Here is a 15,331-nt window from a genome sequence, read left to right as displayed (position 1 = left end):
GCGTCTCGGTGATCATGAATAAGCTTTTGAGAAATGCTCTCCTGTCTGCAGCCATGAAGGAGTGTCTTCAAAGAGGACTTTGCCACTCCTTCTAGGCCTTGGGGAAATTTGCAGACGCAGACCCAGGGAGTGGGGCTGGCTCTTACTCAGTCCTTCTCCTCAGGTGGGAAGACTGGACAGAGGGATGCCGGCTCCATCACAGAGGTCTTGCAGAGCCGAGGTTGAGGGACACAATACTAGACACAGGGGATGTCAGGGTGTAGCCTTGGGAGTCCAAAGGCCAGGAGTGTGGCTGCGGGGGGACAAAGTCCGAAAGCCAGAGGAGAGATTCTAGACCAGAGTGGAATGAGGGGGAAGAGAATATCAAACACCAGACAACAAAGAAAGGCTCTCAAAGAGTAGGGATATGTGAGCAGGGACCTACTGGTCCGATGGGCAAGAGGGGCCGCTGTCCTCAGAACATACTGGAAACTCTCACTGCTGTGCCCCAGACCACCAAGTAAGAGCCTGTGGATATTGATACCGGCCAGAATCCTCCAGAAACTTGCCGCTTAGACCAGGGCCTCCTTCCTGAAGAAAGCTGCTCCTTGCTCCTGGCGACTACCCCCTCGCTCCTCACCCCTCGCCTTATCATAACTACTTACAGAAGTAGGAAGAAGGTCAGCCCCAGCTTTGCCCATCTTACTCCTTCTTTCTGCCAACTTTGTGCCCATCGCCCATCCCTCCCACCAGGACCCCAGCAAGGCCCGGGGTGGAGCACAGAAGCCAGGACATGTTGGGCCCTTTCTCATATTTTGCCCCTGGAGCCACTTTTGCTAAGTGTCACACACATACCCTGTGACATCTTGAGAAGCAAGTGAGTCCCAACGAGGGACATACGCCCCTTACAGCCTGACCAGGAATGAGTGGGTGTGCAAGCGGCCTATTTGCACACACACAAAACCACAATGGCTGATCAGCCAAGCTTTTCCAGGATGTGGCCAGAGACAGCCTTCCACTTTACATATCTCCAGAGCATAAAGTAAGGTCAACGACTAGGGGTTAGGGCTCGGTCAGCCCTCCGTCCCCACTCTCACCAAGCCCATAACTGCACAGTTATGCTGAGAGACATCGGCCTCTGCTGACAAGGACACTATTTGGCTCCAGGGGAAATGACCTAGGAGTTAAGCAAGCTGGGACATCCCTGAAAACCAAGGGGTCAGATGTTTTGAGAGTTGTAGGTAAACTTTCCTTTCTTGCGAACAGGCGGTAAGGAATGACAAGCATCTGAGCAGCTCAAAATCCTGCCTGGGGCCCAGCCCTCTGCTCCTGGGCCCAGCTTACCCAAGTGTTAGGAGTTAGTTGGACAATTAGGCAATCAGGGTCAGTGTCCCCACAAGAAAATAGGACAGCTAAGACGAAACCGTTCCAGCATCCTGTCTTACAGCTTAGACAGGACCACCATGGCCTCCTGTCCCAGCCTTTCTGCCGGAGTCCCTTTTGCAAAAACATCCTGAAACAATTAACCTTAAATCATTGGTCACTATCACAAGTTGAGGCAGCCCATCTCCAGACGTCTGCCCAAAAGATCAACACGTGAACAATAAGCCAGTAGGTAGACGGGTGTCTGATCAGAGCCCTGATTCACAGGGACCCACAGTCAGGATGCCCAAGATACATCTGTGGAAGAGCTTAGCACAATCCCAAGATTTGAATGCCAGAGCGGCAACCCTCTCGGGTCCCCTCCCTCTCCGGGGGCTTTGTCCTCTCACTCAATAAACTCCGCCTCGCCGCCCACCACTCTCCCTCTGGTCTACCTGTTCACTCTTCCAGCAACGTGACCAAGAACCGTGGGCACTGTGGGAATAAAAATCCTGTCATACAAGGAGGATTCCCTTTAGGGTCAAGAACAGTATCATCTGAGGGTCTCTGAATGGTCCACACAGATCCTTGGAACAAGTGCCTCGGAGCACTACAGGAAAGTCGGGCTGTTCTGTGGGTCCTGCATCCTCCAAAACCTAGTGGAGGTTTTGCATAAGTCAGCTCCCTCCCTGGGCTCCCGTGTCTCCATCTGTGAGAGAAAGGACTGGATGGCTCATCTGAGGTGCCCCTGCCCTAAAACACCTGTGGATGTGTGTGTACATAGAACACACATGCTCATGTGTGGGTATGAGTGCTTGTGGAGATGTGTGCATGCATGGACAAACATGTGTGGTGTGTTCGTGTTTGCATGTAAGCATGTGTGGGAGCTGTATATACATGTGTGTGTTTTACTGCTAGAGCGATGTGTGCACACATGGATGAGTTGTGTGTGTGTGTGCACTGTGTGTGCTGTAGTGGTTTATGTGTATACATGTTGTGTGTATACATGTGTATCACACATGCATTGATTGGGTTCTCCTGGTTACAAGGGGCAGAAACTTGTTCAAGCTACTTCTCATGGTCACTTTGGTCTTGCAAACTGCCGTATTTTCAGAGCTCGATCTATTTGTGGGGGAAAGAGATCTTGTTCTGAAAGGTCTGGTTTTATTGGGTCTCTCCCCCTCGGGATTAGAAGATCCATGAGGACTGTATTCCCAGTGGCTAACACCACCTCTGGTACATAGGAGATGCTCAATAAATAATTGTTGGAAAATGAATACACATGGGGCGCCTGGGTGGCTCAGTGGTTTGGGCTGCTGCCTTCAGCTCAGGTCATGATCTCAGGGTCCTGGGATCGAGCCCCGCATTGGGCTCCCTGCTCCGCAGGGAGCCTGCTTCCCTCTCTCTCTCTCTCTCTCTCTCTGCCTGCCTCTCTGCCTACTTGTGATCTCTGTCTGTCAAATAAATAAATAAAATCTTTAAAAAAAAAAAAAAAGAAGAAGAAAAAGAAAATGAATACACAAATGAATTGTTTTCACTGCACTGTCGTTCTTCTCCTGGCCCTGGAAGCTCCGTCATAAACCACAGCTTTTCTTAGCAACCATCCTGAACTCAGTCTGCTTGGACCCAACCACACATCATCTTTTCTACCCACTGCATGCTACGCTCCATATTTTACATAGTTTTCACATGAAATCCTCACTACAAATATACAGGAGAGGCAATGTTATTCCCATTTTTCAGACAAAGAAATCTTGGCTTAGAGAGCAAGTAACTCATCCAAAGTCACATGCTAGTAATGGGCAAAGCCAAGATTCAACCCTGGATCTGGCTCATAAAGCAGACCATCCTGCCTCTGGCTAGAGAGGCTGAGACAGAAAGCAGCTGCCCTTTGGTCCTGCTCAGTGCTCGCAATGAAGAGGGAACCTGACAGCCAAGAGCTAACAAGACAGCACATCCTTGAGCTGGCTGTCAGCCGAGTGTCCACTCCACGGCTATTTCTAAAACAGGTTCCCCCAAAGTGAAAGAATGTCATGTTGTCTTGAACTGGAAATTGGTTTTGAAAAGCAAGTCACGGATAACAACAACCTTAACCCTTTCCAGATCTAATGCCACTTATCCGCAGTCTATGGAATGGGAAACTGGGTCTCAACCAAGTTCTTATCCAGGCACTCAGGCAGACGCAAAGTGTGTTTTTGAGGAAAACACAGGTCTCCAAAGTGTGGGTTAACCCTCTGGAAGGACAAGGTGAAAGAGCTCTGTGGTTTTCGGGTCAGGGTGTGAGCTGCTTTGCCTCCTACCCCTCCAGTATCTAAGGTAACACTCGCTGAAATCGACAAAGTGAAATTGGGGCTATTCAGGCTCCCTCTGTGCAGAGGACCTGATCTTTTCTTAAGCACTGTTTAGTGGGCTGGCTTTATTTGGAAGAAATAAAATTAAGCATTTGTTCAGCAACAGTTAGGCTAGACATTGGCCTTCCTCTTTGCTTTTACCTGAGTTACCCAGCATGGCATGCCTCCCCAGCACATATATAGACATAGTTCTTTCTTTTTTTTTAAGATTTTATTTATTTATTTGTTTGTTTGTTTGTTTGTTTGTTTGTTTTGACAGGGAGAGAGATCACAAGTAGGCAGACGGAGGTGGGGGAAGCAGGCTCCCTGCTGAGCAGAGAGCCCGATGCGGGACTCGATCCCAGGACCCTGAGATCATGACCTGAGCTGAAGGCAGAGGCTTAATCCACTGAGCCACTCAAGTGCCCCATATATAGGCATATTTCTGAATTACAAAGGAATGTGTGTTCATTACCAAAGAAGAATGGAATATAAATGAACATAAAGAATCCATTTTAAATCACTCCCGATCCGCCCCCCATGCAGAGACAACCACTGTTTAATATATGTATGTGTCCCCAAAACCAGTGTTTCGCTCTTTTCTGTGGAAACGCTATTTATTCCCATTTAAGCAAAGGATCACTCATGAGTTTACTTCATCAACCAGTTTATTACACGTATTAGGGACTTTTGATACAGAAAAGTACAAAAAGAAAACATGGCCCATGATGCCCACTCTCAAATACTCCCAGCGAACACCTTTTTTTTTTTTAAGGTAATGCAAGCAAAGTTTTGGAGAAGGCGGGGAGAAGGAAGGATGGAAGGAGAGAGTGAGAATAGTAAGAGATAAAGCAACAAGTGAAAATCTTCTCTTCATTCCTCAGAGGTAGTCACAGTCACCTCTGCTGCCTCCCTGAAAAAAGTTTATGCATAATCAGTATATACACCCAAGTGAAGTCAACATAAGTCAGCACACAAGCATACCTCTCTGCCCTTTCTTTTACTCCATGATTATCATTTTTCCCAAACAGCACATACAAATCTACCTCATTCTTTTCTTTTTTTTTTTAAATAATCTCTACACCCAATGTGGGGCTTGAACTCATGACCCTGAGATCAAGAGTTGTGAGCTCTACAGACTGAGCCAGCCAGGTGCACCTACCTCATTTTTCTATGGGTTCCACAGCATTTCATCACATGGATATTCTACAGTTTATTTAAGCAGCCCCAGTTGCTGAATTATTGGCTCTTACACATGCTACCATGAGCATCCTTGTACACACATCTTGGTGAAATTTTGCAAGTAAAACCATAAAATTGCTGAGTCAAAGGAATTTGCATTTGTAACTCTGATAGATATTGTCAGTTGTTCTTCAAAATGCCCCAGTGGGGTGCCTGGGTGGCTCCAATCAGTTAAATGTCTGCCTTCCTTCAGGTCATGATCTCAGGGTCCTGGGATCAAGCCCCACAGTGGGCTCCCTGCTCAGCAGGGAACCTGCTTCTCCCTCTTCCTCTCCCTCTGCCCATAGCCCTGCTTGTGCTTGCTCTCTCTCTCTCTCTCTCTCTCTCTCTCAAATAAATAAAATCTTAAAAACAAAACAAAACAAAATGAAATGCCCCCAATGTATCCTCTCACCAACAGTGCATGTAGGAGCACCTACTTCCCCAAATTTCAACCAATATTGACCATTATCATACTTTTATCAAAGCATTAGGTGTTATAATATATCAGAGAAACAGTGCCAGTATAAAATACATTGGGAGAGATTTCATTCAAGGAACTGACTCTGGGAACCTGGCAAGTCCAAAATCTGCAGGGCAGACTAGCAGACTGGAAATTCTCAGGCACAAGCTGATGCTGCAATCTTGAAAAATTGCTGCAATCTTGAAAACCATAAGATACTCTTAATAATAGAGAACAAACTGAGGCTTATGGAGGGAGGAGGGTAGAGGAATCTTGAAAAATTCCTTCTTCCTCAGGGAAACCTCAGTTTTGCTCTCACTTCCTTCAATTAATTGAACGAGGCTCACCCAGGTTATTGTAGACTTACAAGTCAACTGATTGTAAATTTATAATAATATCTATAATGTATAATCTATATACCCCTAATATACCTTCATAGCAACAGATAAACTAGTGCTTAATTAAGTAACTAAGTGCTACCGCCTAGCCAAGTTAACATATAGAACTAACCACATTTACAAACACACACAAAATATACCTGTTCATATTCTTTGTTCACTTTCCTATAGAGATAATCTTTTGAGAGCTCTTTCTATTACTACATGTATTAACCCTTTGTCTGTCTCACAAATATTTCCTTTCTGTCATTTCTCATTTGATTTCGGTATGTTCTGTCATTATTTCTGTGCAGTCAGATCTACTCATCTGAATTTGTCCTGTTAAGAAAGTCACTCAGAGCCACTTTTGGAGCCATGGTAACTACCCCGTTCACCTAGCCCTTCTAAATGTTCCCCCTGAACCACAAAGTCACAGGAAAGTGGGGTGCTGAGGCAACATTAGCCCAGTTCCCACTGAGAGGTGTTTGCTAACAAACAATTTAATGTCAGGCCCTGGTTTTAGCAAGGGTCAATAGAAAACCTAGAGGATACAAAGAATTTATCAAACTCAACAACCAGGAAAAAAAAAAAAAAAGAAAAGAAAAAAAGAAAGAAATCTAGTTAAGAAATGAGCAGAACACATGAACAGACAACAGACATTTTTCTAAAGAAGATATCCAGGTGGCTAACAGACACATGAGAAGATACTCAGCATCACTCATCATCAGGGAAATGAAAATCAAAACTACAATGAGACATCACCTCACACTGTCAGAATGGCTAAAATTAACAACTCAGTAAACAACAGATGTTGGCAAGGACATGGAGAAAGGGGAACCCTCTTGCACTGTTGGTGGGAATGCAAACCAGTGCAGCCACTGTGGAGAACAGTATGGAGGTTCCTTAAAAAGTTAAAAATAGGGCTACCCTAGGCCCAAAAATTGCACTACTAGGTATTTACCCAAAGGATACAAAAATACAGATTTGAAGGGGTACATGCACCCCAATGTTTCTAGCAGTATTATCAACAATAGCCAATCTGTGGAGAGACCCCAAATGTCCATCAACTGATGCATGGGTAAAGAAGATACAGGTTGTGTATATATGTGTGTGTGTGTGTGTGTACATATGTACATGTACAATGGAATACTATTCAGCCATCAAAAAGAAAAATCTTGGGGTGCCTGGGTGGCTCAGTCAGTTAAGGTCCAACTCTTTGTTTCAGCTCAGTTCATGATCTTGTGGGTCGTGAGATGGAGCCCTGCGGCAGGCTCCATGCTCAACAGGAAGTCTGCTTGAAGATTTTCTCCCTCTGCCCCTCCCCACACTTGTGCTCAACATGCTCGCTCTCTCTCTCTCTCAAATAAATATTGTTTAAAAGAATGAAATCTTGCTATTTGCAATAACATGGATGGAGCTAGAGTATATTATGCTAAGTCAGTTAGAGAAAGACAAATACCATGATTTTCGCAATGTGGAATTTAAGAAACAAAACAGATGAACATATGGGAAGGAAAGAGAGAGAGAGAAGCAAACCATAAAATACTCTTAATAATAGAGAACAAACTGAGGTTTATGGAGGGAGGAGGGTAGAGGATGAGCTAGGTGTGTCATGGGTATTAAGGAGTGCATTTCTGATGAGCACTGGGTGTTAAATATATATGTGATGAATCACTAAATTCTACTCCTGAAACCAAAATCCACTATATATTAACTAAATAAAATTTAAATAAAAATTTGACAAGAGGGGCACCTGGGTGGCTCAGTCATTAAGTGTCTGCCTTTGGCCCAGGTCATGATCCCAGGGTCCTGGGATCAAGTCCCACATCAGGCTCCCTGCTCAGTAGTGAGTCTGCTTCTCCCTCTCTCACTCTCTCTGCTTGTGTTCTGTCTCTCATTCTCTCTCTCTCTCTCTCTCTCTCTGTCAAATAAATAAATAAATAAAATCATTTAAAAAATCTTTTTGAAAAGAAAAAAATAAAGCTATAGGAAACACTTTGCATTTTCTGCAAAATGACAATTGCCCATTTTGTCACTTAAGGTCCCTTATATAAGAATCCACATAAGACATTCCTCTCTGCATCGCAGGAGAAAATACTCACTGATTGAAAAGACTCAACCAGTAAGTACTACATACCCCATCTGGTTTCCCATTTTATCTTGGCTGCCAGGAAATCTAGAAGCAAATGTAAGGCTCACTGTGGGGCAGAAGATCTCCTCAGGCAGCATCTTTATTCACCCTCTTGTATAGTTTTGTTTTAAGCCACCTCAAATTCCTTTTGGAAGTGGATGAAGCCCAAACGGAAACAATAAACAAAATGACTTAAGACATAACATCAAACTGAGGGCTGTTGGAGGGGAGGTGGGTGGGAAGAAGGGGTAACCGGGTGATGGGCATTGCGAGGGACACTTGATGCAACGAGCACTGGGTGTTCTACACACCGGATGAAACACTAAATTCTACTCCAGTAACTAATAATACAGTATATGTCTGAATTTTTTTTAATTTAAATTTTTTTTTAAGATTTTATTTATTTGTCAGAGAGAGAGAGAGCAAGAGCAAGCACAGGCAGAGTGGCAGGCAGAGTCAGAGGGAGAAGCAGGCTCCCTGCAGAGCAAGGAGCCCAATGTGGGACTCGATCCCAGGACGCTGGGATCATGACCTGAGCCGAAGGCAGCTGCTTAACCAACTGAGCCACCCAGGCGTCCCTAAATTTTTTTAAAAAGAACAAAAACACCTGTCTCAATGGTGGCAAAGTTGGCACAAAAGTTTCTGCTAGAACCATGATTAATTAACATTTTCACAAATGCTCCGAGGGAGGGAAGGTACAATGGAAAATCTGGATCTGAGGTTGACATTCAGCTTCCCTAAGCAGGGAAATTTGGAGGCAACCTAGAGAAACTTTAGGAAAATCCTGGCAGCTGTTGTGGAGAGAGTAACCCCATTGTGTATCTAAGGTAATGGATTTAGGCAGACTCATCCCTAAAATTTGGGGGACCAAGGCTAGAATACAAATGGCTAGACCAAGGCTAGAATACCATATGTCTCAATAGTTTAATGTTCTAAATCAAGCTTTAAAAAGCTATCAAATCAAGTGTGTCCTCTCTTCCTACTCTGACAAACATCTTCCTACTGACCTGGAAGCCAGGTTTGAATACAGGATTTTCAGAAGTTCTGCACCAAAACATGGCAGCAGCATCCTGCCCCTGCCCCCAGGCAGAATTCAGCAGGACCTGGAATGCTAAACCCTGTCACCCTGGACCTTGGCCCCCCAACAAACCAAAGAAGGTCCCAAGAAGATGGAACTATTTTCACATGATGAGAGAAGAAAGTGAATCCTTCACCCTGAAAAGGAAAAAGATAAAAGGGAAAAGATTGTCAATGGGTTATATTTTCTAGTAAATGGAAAAGGTGGACGTGGAGGGACTGACCTCTCATCTTCTGGAATAGTCTGTCTAGGAAGCACTTCTTCAAGCCCAAGGAGCTTGATTTGAGATGTAAATTATTAAAGCCACTGCACACAACAAACAAATGAAGCCCTTTAACCCAGAAGGAAATAGAAACTGAATTGAATTTGGTTTGGGAAGTGGAGGTGGGGAACAGCAGTCAGGGGACATCCAAAGTCAGCATCACAAACAATCTCATGTCTACCCTGCTGCCTATTCAATGCCACTGTCAGAGCCAAACAGTGTTGGGGCCATGGGTCCAACCTCAGGAGACCCTGTCAATCACTATGCTTTTACATTTTTTTTTTAAATTTTTTATTATTTTTTTATTTGACAGATGGAGATCACAAGCAGACAGAGAGGCAGGCAGAGAGAGAGAGGGAAGCAGGCTCCCGGCTGAGCAGAGAGCCTGATGTGGGGCTCGATCCCAGGACCCTGGAATCATGACCTGAGCCGAAGGCAGAGGCTTTAACCCACTGAGCCACCCAGGTGCCCCTGCTTTTACATTTTTGGTGTTTTTTTATCTTTATGGCTTTGTAAGTCCAGCTAAAGTTGGCATCTCTTGATTGAGATGAGCCTCTCCAATGACTCTGAATGCTTGTCTTTGGAAAGTAGCTATTGTTCATTTTGAAACTATGGTATTTACAACTCGTTCATTCATCCATCCATCCACCCATTCATTCATTCATTCATTCATTGAGAGCCTGCTGAGTACCAGCTTCCAGGTATATGTATATTTCACCTCCATTGCTTATGATTTTCTTCCAAATATAGCACCTGACCTTCCCAACTAACTCTCCCCACTACTTCCTCCAGGTACAGAAGTAGCCATTCCCTTCTTTCCCAAACTCTACTTCTCTTGAAATGCTGACCTCTCCAATGTTCCAGGGCCAAGTGCCAACTCTTCCCAAGGCATATGTCCAGACATTCTGATTTTTTTTAATTTTTTTTAAACTCTCCCATACAGGAGACCCATTGTGTTACTCTCTCAAGAATCTGGTGCCAAGGGCACCTGGGTAGCACAGTGGGTTAAGCCTCTGCCTTTGGTTCAGGTCATGATCTCAGGGTCCTGTGATCGAGTCCCGCATCGGGCTCTCTGCTCAGCAGAGAGCCTGCTTCCCCCTCTCTCTCTGACTGCCTTTCTGCCAACTTGTGATTTCTCTCTGTGTGCGTCAAATAAATAAATAAAATCTTTAAAAAAAAAAAAAAAAAAGAATCTGGTGCCAAAGAGAACTAAAAGTGCAGGGAATTTATTAAGGGGAATACCTATGAAAAAAGTGGGGTAGGAGCACCTGGGTGGCTCAATTGGTTAAGAGTCTGACTTTGGCTTAGGTCATGATCTCGGGGTCCTGGCATTGAGCCCCACGTGGGGCACTGTGCTCAGCAGAGAGTCTGCTTGTCTCTCTCCTTCTGCCCCTCCCCCCATTCTTTCTCTCTCTCTCTCTCAAATACATAAAATTTAAAAAAAAAAAAAAATGAAGAAGTGGGGTAGAAGCCAGGAAAGGCAGGGAGATCCCACAGACCATGAGGCAGGTCTGACCCCAACTGAGGGAGACTGCCATGCAATCTCTAGAACGATCTGTAAAATCGTCCTCAAGCCAAATTCAACCATAAGGGGAATCCTGTGTCGGCCAGCAACAGGCCTGCCTCAGTGTCCCTGCCACACTCTGCCTTTGGCTGGGAACTGCCCGTGATAAGGATGGCCTTGATGCAAACACATCTATGGGGGACTCAGGGGACACAGTGGGGCCTCTCAGTCAGTTATGCCTCTATGGTGGGAAGTCCGAGAGGCAAGTTCTCATGGTCACCTCAGATGTTCATTAACGGGGGGTGAAACAGGGTCCCTTCTATGTCTCTTCAGTGACTTCAATTAGGGAGTCAAGAGTTCGGGGTGTGTGTGTGTGTGTGTGTGTGTGTGTGTGTGTGTGTGTGTTGAGAAGGCGCTCCCTCCCACAGCCACAATGACGTCTCCGCAGCCCAGCTCCCACTGCAGACTCTCATCCCTCTCTTGCTCCCTTTCAGACCATCCTGGTGGGTGACAGCGGCGTGGGGAAGACCTCTCTGCTGGTTCAGTTCGACCAGGGCAAGTTCATCCCAGGCTCCTTCTCGGCCACCGTGGGCATCGGATTCACAGTAAGTGCCCCCAGACTCCGGGGCCCTGGTGTGTCTCTGTCAGGGTCCCAGCAGGAAACAGGTGGACGCTCACGCTGGATCCTTCAAGGTTTAATATGAAGACTACTTACCAAGGCGGAGGCAGGGTGTTGGGGAACGGGGTGGGAGGCAGTGGTTTGGTGCAATGCCCGTGCATAGTGCAGGGCTCCGGTCCCAGTCCTAGACTAAAAAACAATAACAACAACAACAACAAAAAAAAAAAAAAAGAAAGAAAGAAAAGAAAAAGAAAAAACACAAGAGGAGCGAACTACTGCCAGAACTCAGGGACAAAAGCCTGCATAGGGAGGGCTGGCTACCAGGAGCTCTGAACCTCAGTGGAGAAACACACGCACTCCCCACCCTCCTGGAAGCTAGCCAGGGTGGGCAAGTCAGCTCCCTCCTGCCGTGCTCCCTTCCAGCTCTCCCATTTCCTCCTGGGGCTCCCCACGGGCTAGACCCAACCAGAAACTAGAAAGAATATCTTGATACAGATTGCTCGGGTCCTCCTTCCAGGGCAAGAAGAATGTGGAGAGGCAAAGGGATGACTTCAGATTTTAAGTATAGTCCAAATTTAACACTGTTGTGTGGGTCCTAGGGAACTGGCAGGCCAAGAACTAAAGTTTTATTCTTAGCACTCTGTCTCTCCCTGGATATCCTCAGGATCAGGATGGAGCAAGAACACAGGGCCGGTGGGACCACACTTAGGGCTGGGATGCAGCAGCATCACACTTGGTGGGAAGAGGCAAGAGGACCCCAGAGACTGGGCTTGCCCATTGGATCACAGGAAGGAAAGCAAGGACTCCTGATGGCCAGGGATTCAGAGTAAAGCAGAAATGAAAGCCTGGCCAGCGTGTATGCCAGGGGCCTGGAATCCAACCCGAGACACCAGCGCCCAGTGTTTGTTCATGACCAGCCTCCAGAGTGCTGGGAAGGGCAGGGCTGAGTCCCAGGAAAGCAAGGTTGCCCAGAAAATTCCTGAGACCTGGGACCAGGCTGTCAGGCCAGGCATTCCCCCCACTAGGGGCCTGTTCCCCATCTGCCCCTCAGCACATGAGGTCACAGGGGGCCCTCACAGCCACCAGCCATCTCCCCCCACTCCACACCCATCCTCCCACCTGTCAGACTCGGAGGGCAGACAGTGGGGTGGACGTGGGTGTGGATGTGGTTGGGAACACTCTGATTCACACTCCACAGACGCATAATGGTGGGGCCTCCAAATTTTGCCGCTAGCCTGATAAGAAAAATGTGGCATCTGGCCTCTAAGAAGGAAGAAAGAATGTGGTCAAACAGAGAGCCCAAAGCAGGCTGACACAGGACAGGCCTGGCTCCCCCAAACTGACCACAAGACATAGGATGGTCTTGGTCAAGCCGACAACACAAACCAGAGCTGGAAGTCAGAAGCCCACCTTCCCCTCTGCAGGCTCTAGGAGGGGCTCCTTCCTGGCCTCCTCCAGCTTCTGGCAGCTCCCGACAACCCTTGGTACCTCTTGGCTTGTAGATGCAGCACCCCAGTCTCCAGCCCGGTCTTCCCAGAGTCTCTCCTCCCTGTGTGTCCGCTCATCTGCTTATAGGGACACCAGTTATACTGGATTAAGGACCCACCCGACTCCTGTACAACTTCATCTTAACTAGTCACATCTGCAAAGACCCCCCTTCCAAATAGGGACTAGAGGCTAGGGACTAGGGGCGAGGACAGCCACAGATGCTTTGAGGGATGTAATGCAACCCTTGCAGGGGAAGGGGAGCGAGGGCCACGCCACCCCCTCGCTCTCATTTCTCGTTGTCCATTACCCTCTTGCTCTGAAAGCCACTGCCCCTGCAGGGTTCCAGCGTGAGCACTTAAGAGCTCCGAGTGGGCTGGGGTGTTTTTCGCAGCGGGTGACTCTGACATCCAAACAGCAGGCGATTACACAGGTCTGCAGGGTACCTGACAGCTTCTCGGCTCCCATAGCTGGCTCTCTGAGGCCCCGCGCCGGAAAACAGCTCCAGCCACTGCCAAAAAATCACAGGGCCAGGGACACATGGACACACAGTCCCCAGCAGGCCTATAGTCTCCAATAAGCCACACCTGCTTGTCTTACCCCCCCAACACCTAAGTCAAGGGGTGCAGGTGCCCCTCCCCCCTACGCACCCTCAGTCAGTCCCTTTGTAATATGGCCACAGAGCCCCTGAAGCCTACTGGGAACAAAACCGCCCACACTCCCATTCTCTGTCACCAGGAGCTGCAGGATTGCTGGGATGTCCTGCTTAAAATGATCCGCGACTTCATGAATTCATTTAATACCAAACATTTAAGGCCTGCTTCAGGCCAAGGGACCAGGGCCTGGGGACCAGGGCCAGGCTGCATAAGGCCAGCCGCCCCCACCTTCAGGAGTTCCCAGATTGGGGGTGGGGGGGCCTTTCCCAGGATGGCTCATTCTGGGCGCAGCCCAACAGGTTAGGGAGAAATGAGAGGTGATCTACACTATAAAGGGTCAAAGTCCTAGCACCCAGCTAGGGACCGTGAGAAACCACAGTGTAAATGTGGGGCAAGGTGAATTTCAGTGGGTGAATAAAATCATATTCAGATGAGCTCGCGCTGGGGTGCATTAGCAAAGCAAAACTGCCTGAGCGCCTTCCTCGCCGCGCACGTCTTCTCTCAAAAGCAGCGCCCAGGAGTGCCTGGATGGCTCAGTGGGTTAAAGCCTCTGCCTTTGGCTCAGGTCATGATCCCAGGATCCTCGGATCGAGCCCCACATCGGGCTCTCCGCTCAGTAGGGAGCCTGCTTCCTTCTCTCTCTCTGCCTTCCTCTCTGCCTACTTCTGATCTCTGTCTGCCAAATAAATAAATAAAATCTTTAAAAAAAAAAAAAAAAAAGGCAGCGCTGGGCCGCTCTCTAGAGTCCCCGGCCCACAACCGGCACCCAGAACACCCGTCGGCCTCCAGCTGGCCGGGGCTCCGGCGCCGCCTGCAGGCCGCGCTGTGCAGCGGCAGCGAAAACCGGGGCGCCTGACCGCGGGGCCCCACAGATGCCGGACCCTGCGAGTCAGGCTGGATTTCCAGGGACTGTTACCCGGGGAACCTAACCCGGGCCGCGGGCGACCTTGGGGGACCGGTCCTGGGGCTGGATTTGGGCCCGTCTCCCCAGAGCGCGATGCCCGGCCAGTTTGCTCCGGGGCCGCCTGCCCTGCCCCCCGAGGCGCTGACCCTGCGGTCGTGCGCGCCTTCCCGAGCCAGCCTTCTACCGGCAGGTGTCGTCTGGGTGGGCGGACGGAGGGAGGAGCCTGTCGGGGTCCGGGCCGGGGCGGTGGACGGTGGGAGGATGAGGTGGAGCCTAAAGCGGGGCGGTCCCTGGGCTGTCCCTCGCCCGCCACCAGCCCTAGCTCACCTCTGGTCCAGGGGACATGACGGGCATGTCTGGCGCCGCTGTCACTCGGGATGGAGAGGCCCCCGAGGACTCCCCGCCCTGCAGTCCGAGCTACGATGTCACGGGCAAGGTGGGTGGTCACTGCGCCCAGCGCTGGGGACTCCCCAGCCTGCTCTGAGGGCCACCCCTTCCCCACGCCCTTTGCCCTGAGACCCCGGTCCAACCCCCTTTCTGGCTGCGTCTTCTTTGGACTCAGCCCTTCCCCCAAGAAGCCGGGTCACCCCGAGCAGGGAGGAAGGGTGGAGACAGCCCCCGGCTCTACGCCCTAGTCTGGGGCTCTGGGCTGGCTCAGCAAGGGTGGGGAGAGGAGGGTTAGAAGGACTGAAGGACTCCCCACACGGCGGACCCCAACCCCATTTCCTTTTGCTGCACCCTGATTGCTAGGATCCCCCGGAACCCCGTGCTTCTCCGTACGGGTTAAGTTCACAATCCTCCTGGGCCCAGGCACCCACAAATGCTGGAATATGGGGATGCCTGGAGACGAGGAGGGGACGCCCCCTGGCGGCGGAGCAGTTGCGGTTAATGCCTTTTCCCCAGCTAAGCTCCCCGCGGAGACTCTTAGGCCCTCCGTAGGTCGGGGGGGGGGGGGGGGGG

At 48.8% G+C, this 15,331-nt stretch overlaps 1 protein-coding gene across 3 annotated transcripts in view; it reads left to right on the top strand.

Annotated features, from left to right (window-relative positions):
• Positions 1-15,331, top strand: part of RAB37 (RAB37, member RAS oncogene family) — a 58,099-nt gene that overhangs the window by 35,036 nt on the left and 7,732 nt on the right. The window contains exon 2 of one of the 3 annotated variants that reach the window (XM_059378539.1): positions 11,202-11,312. In XM_059378539.1, coding sequence (XP_059234522.1) covers positions 11,202-11,312 — 111 coding nt within the window. Of the gene's footprint in view, positions 1-11,201; positions 11,313-14,628; positions 14,808-15,331 lie in introns of those variants that run through there. The other 2 variants (XM_059378538.1, XM_059378540.1) reach the window with 2 other exon arrangements.

The sequence above is a fragment of the Mustela nigripes genome, chromosome 16 (genome assembly GCF_022355385.1).
Source record: "Mustela nigripes isolate SB6536 chromosome 16, MUSNIG.SB6536, whole genome shotgun sequence".
In the NCBI taxonomy this organism is placed as follows: Eukaryota; Metazoa; Chordata; class Mammalia; order Carnivora; family Mustelidae; genus Mustela; species Mustela nigripes.
Note: the sequence above shows the minus strand (reverse complement) of the source record. Positions and strands in the feature narration are given on the sequence as shown.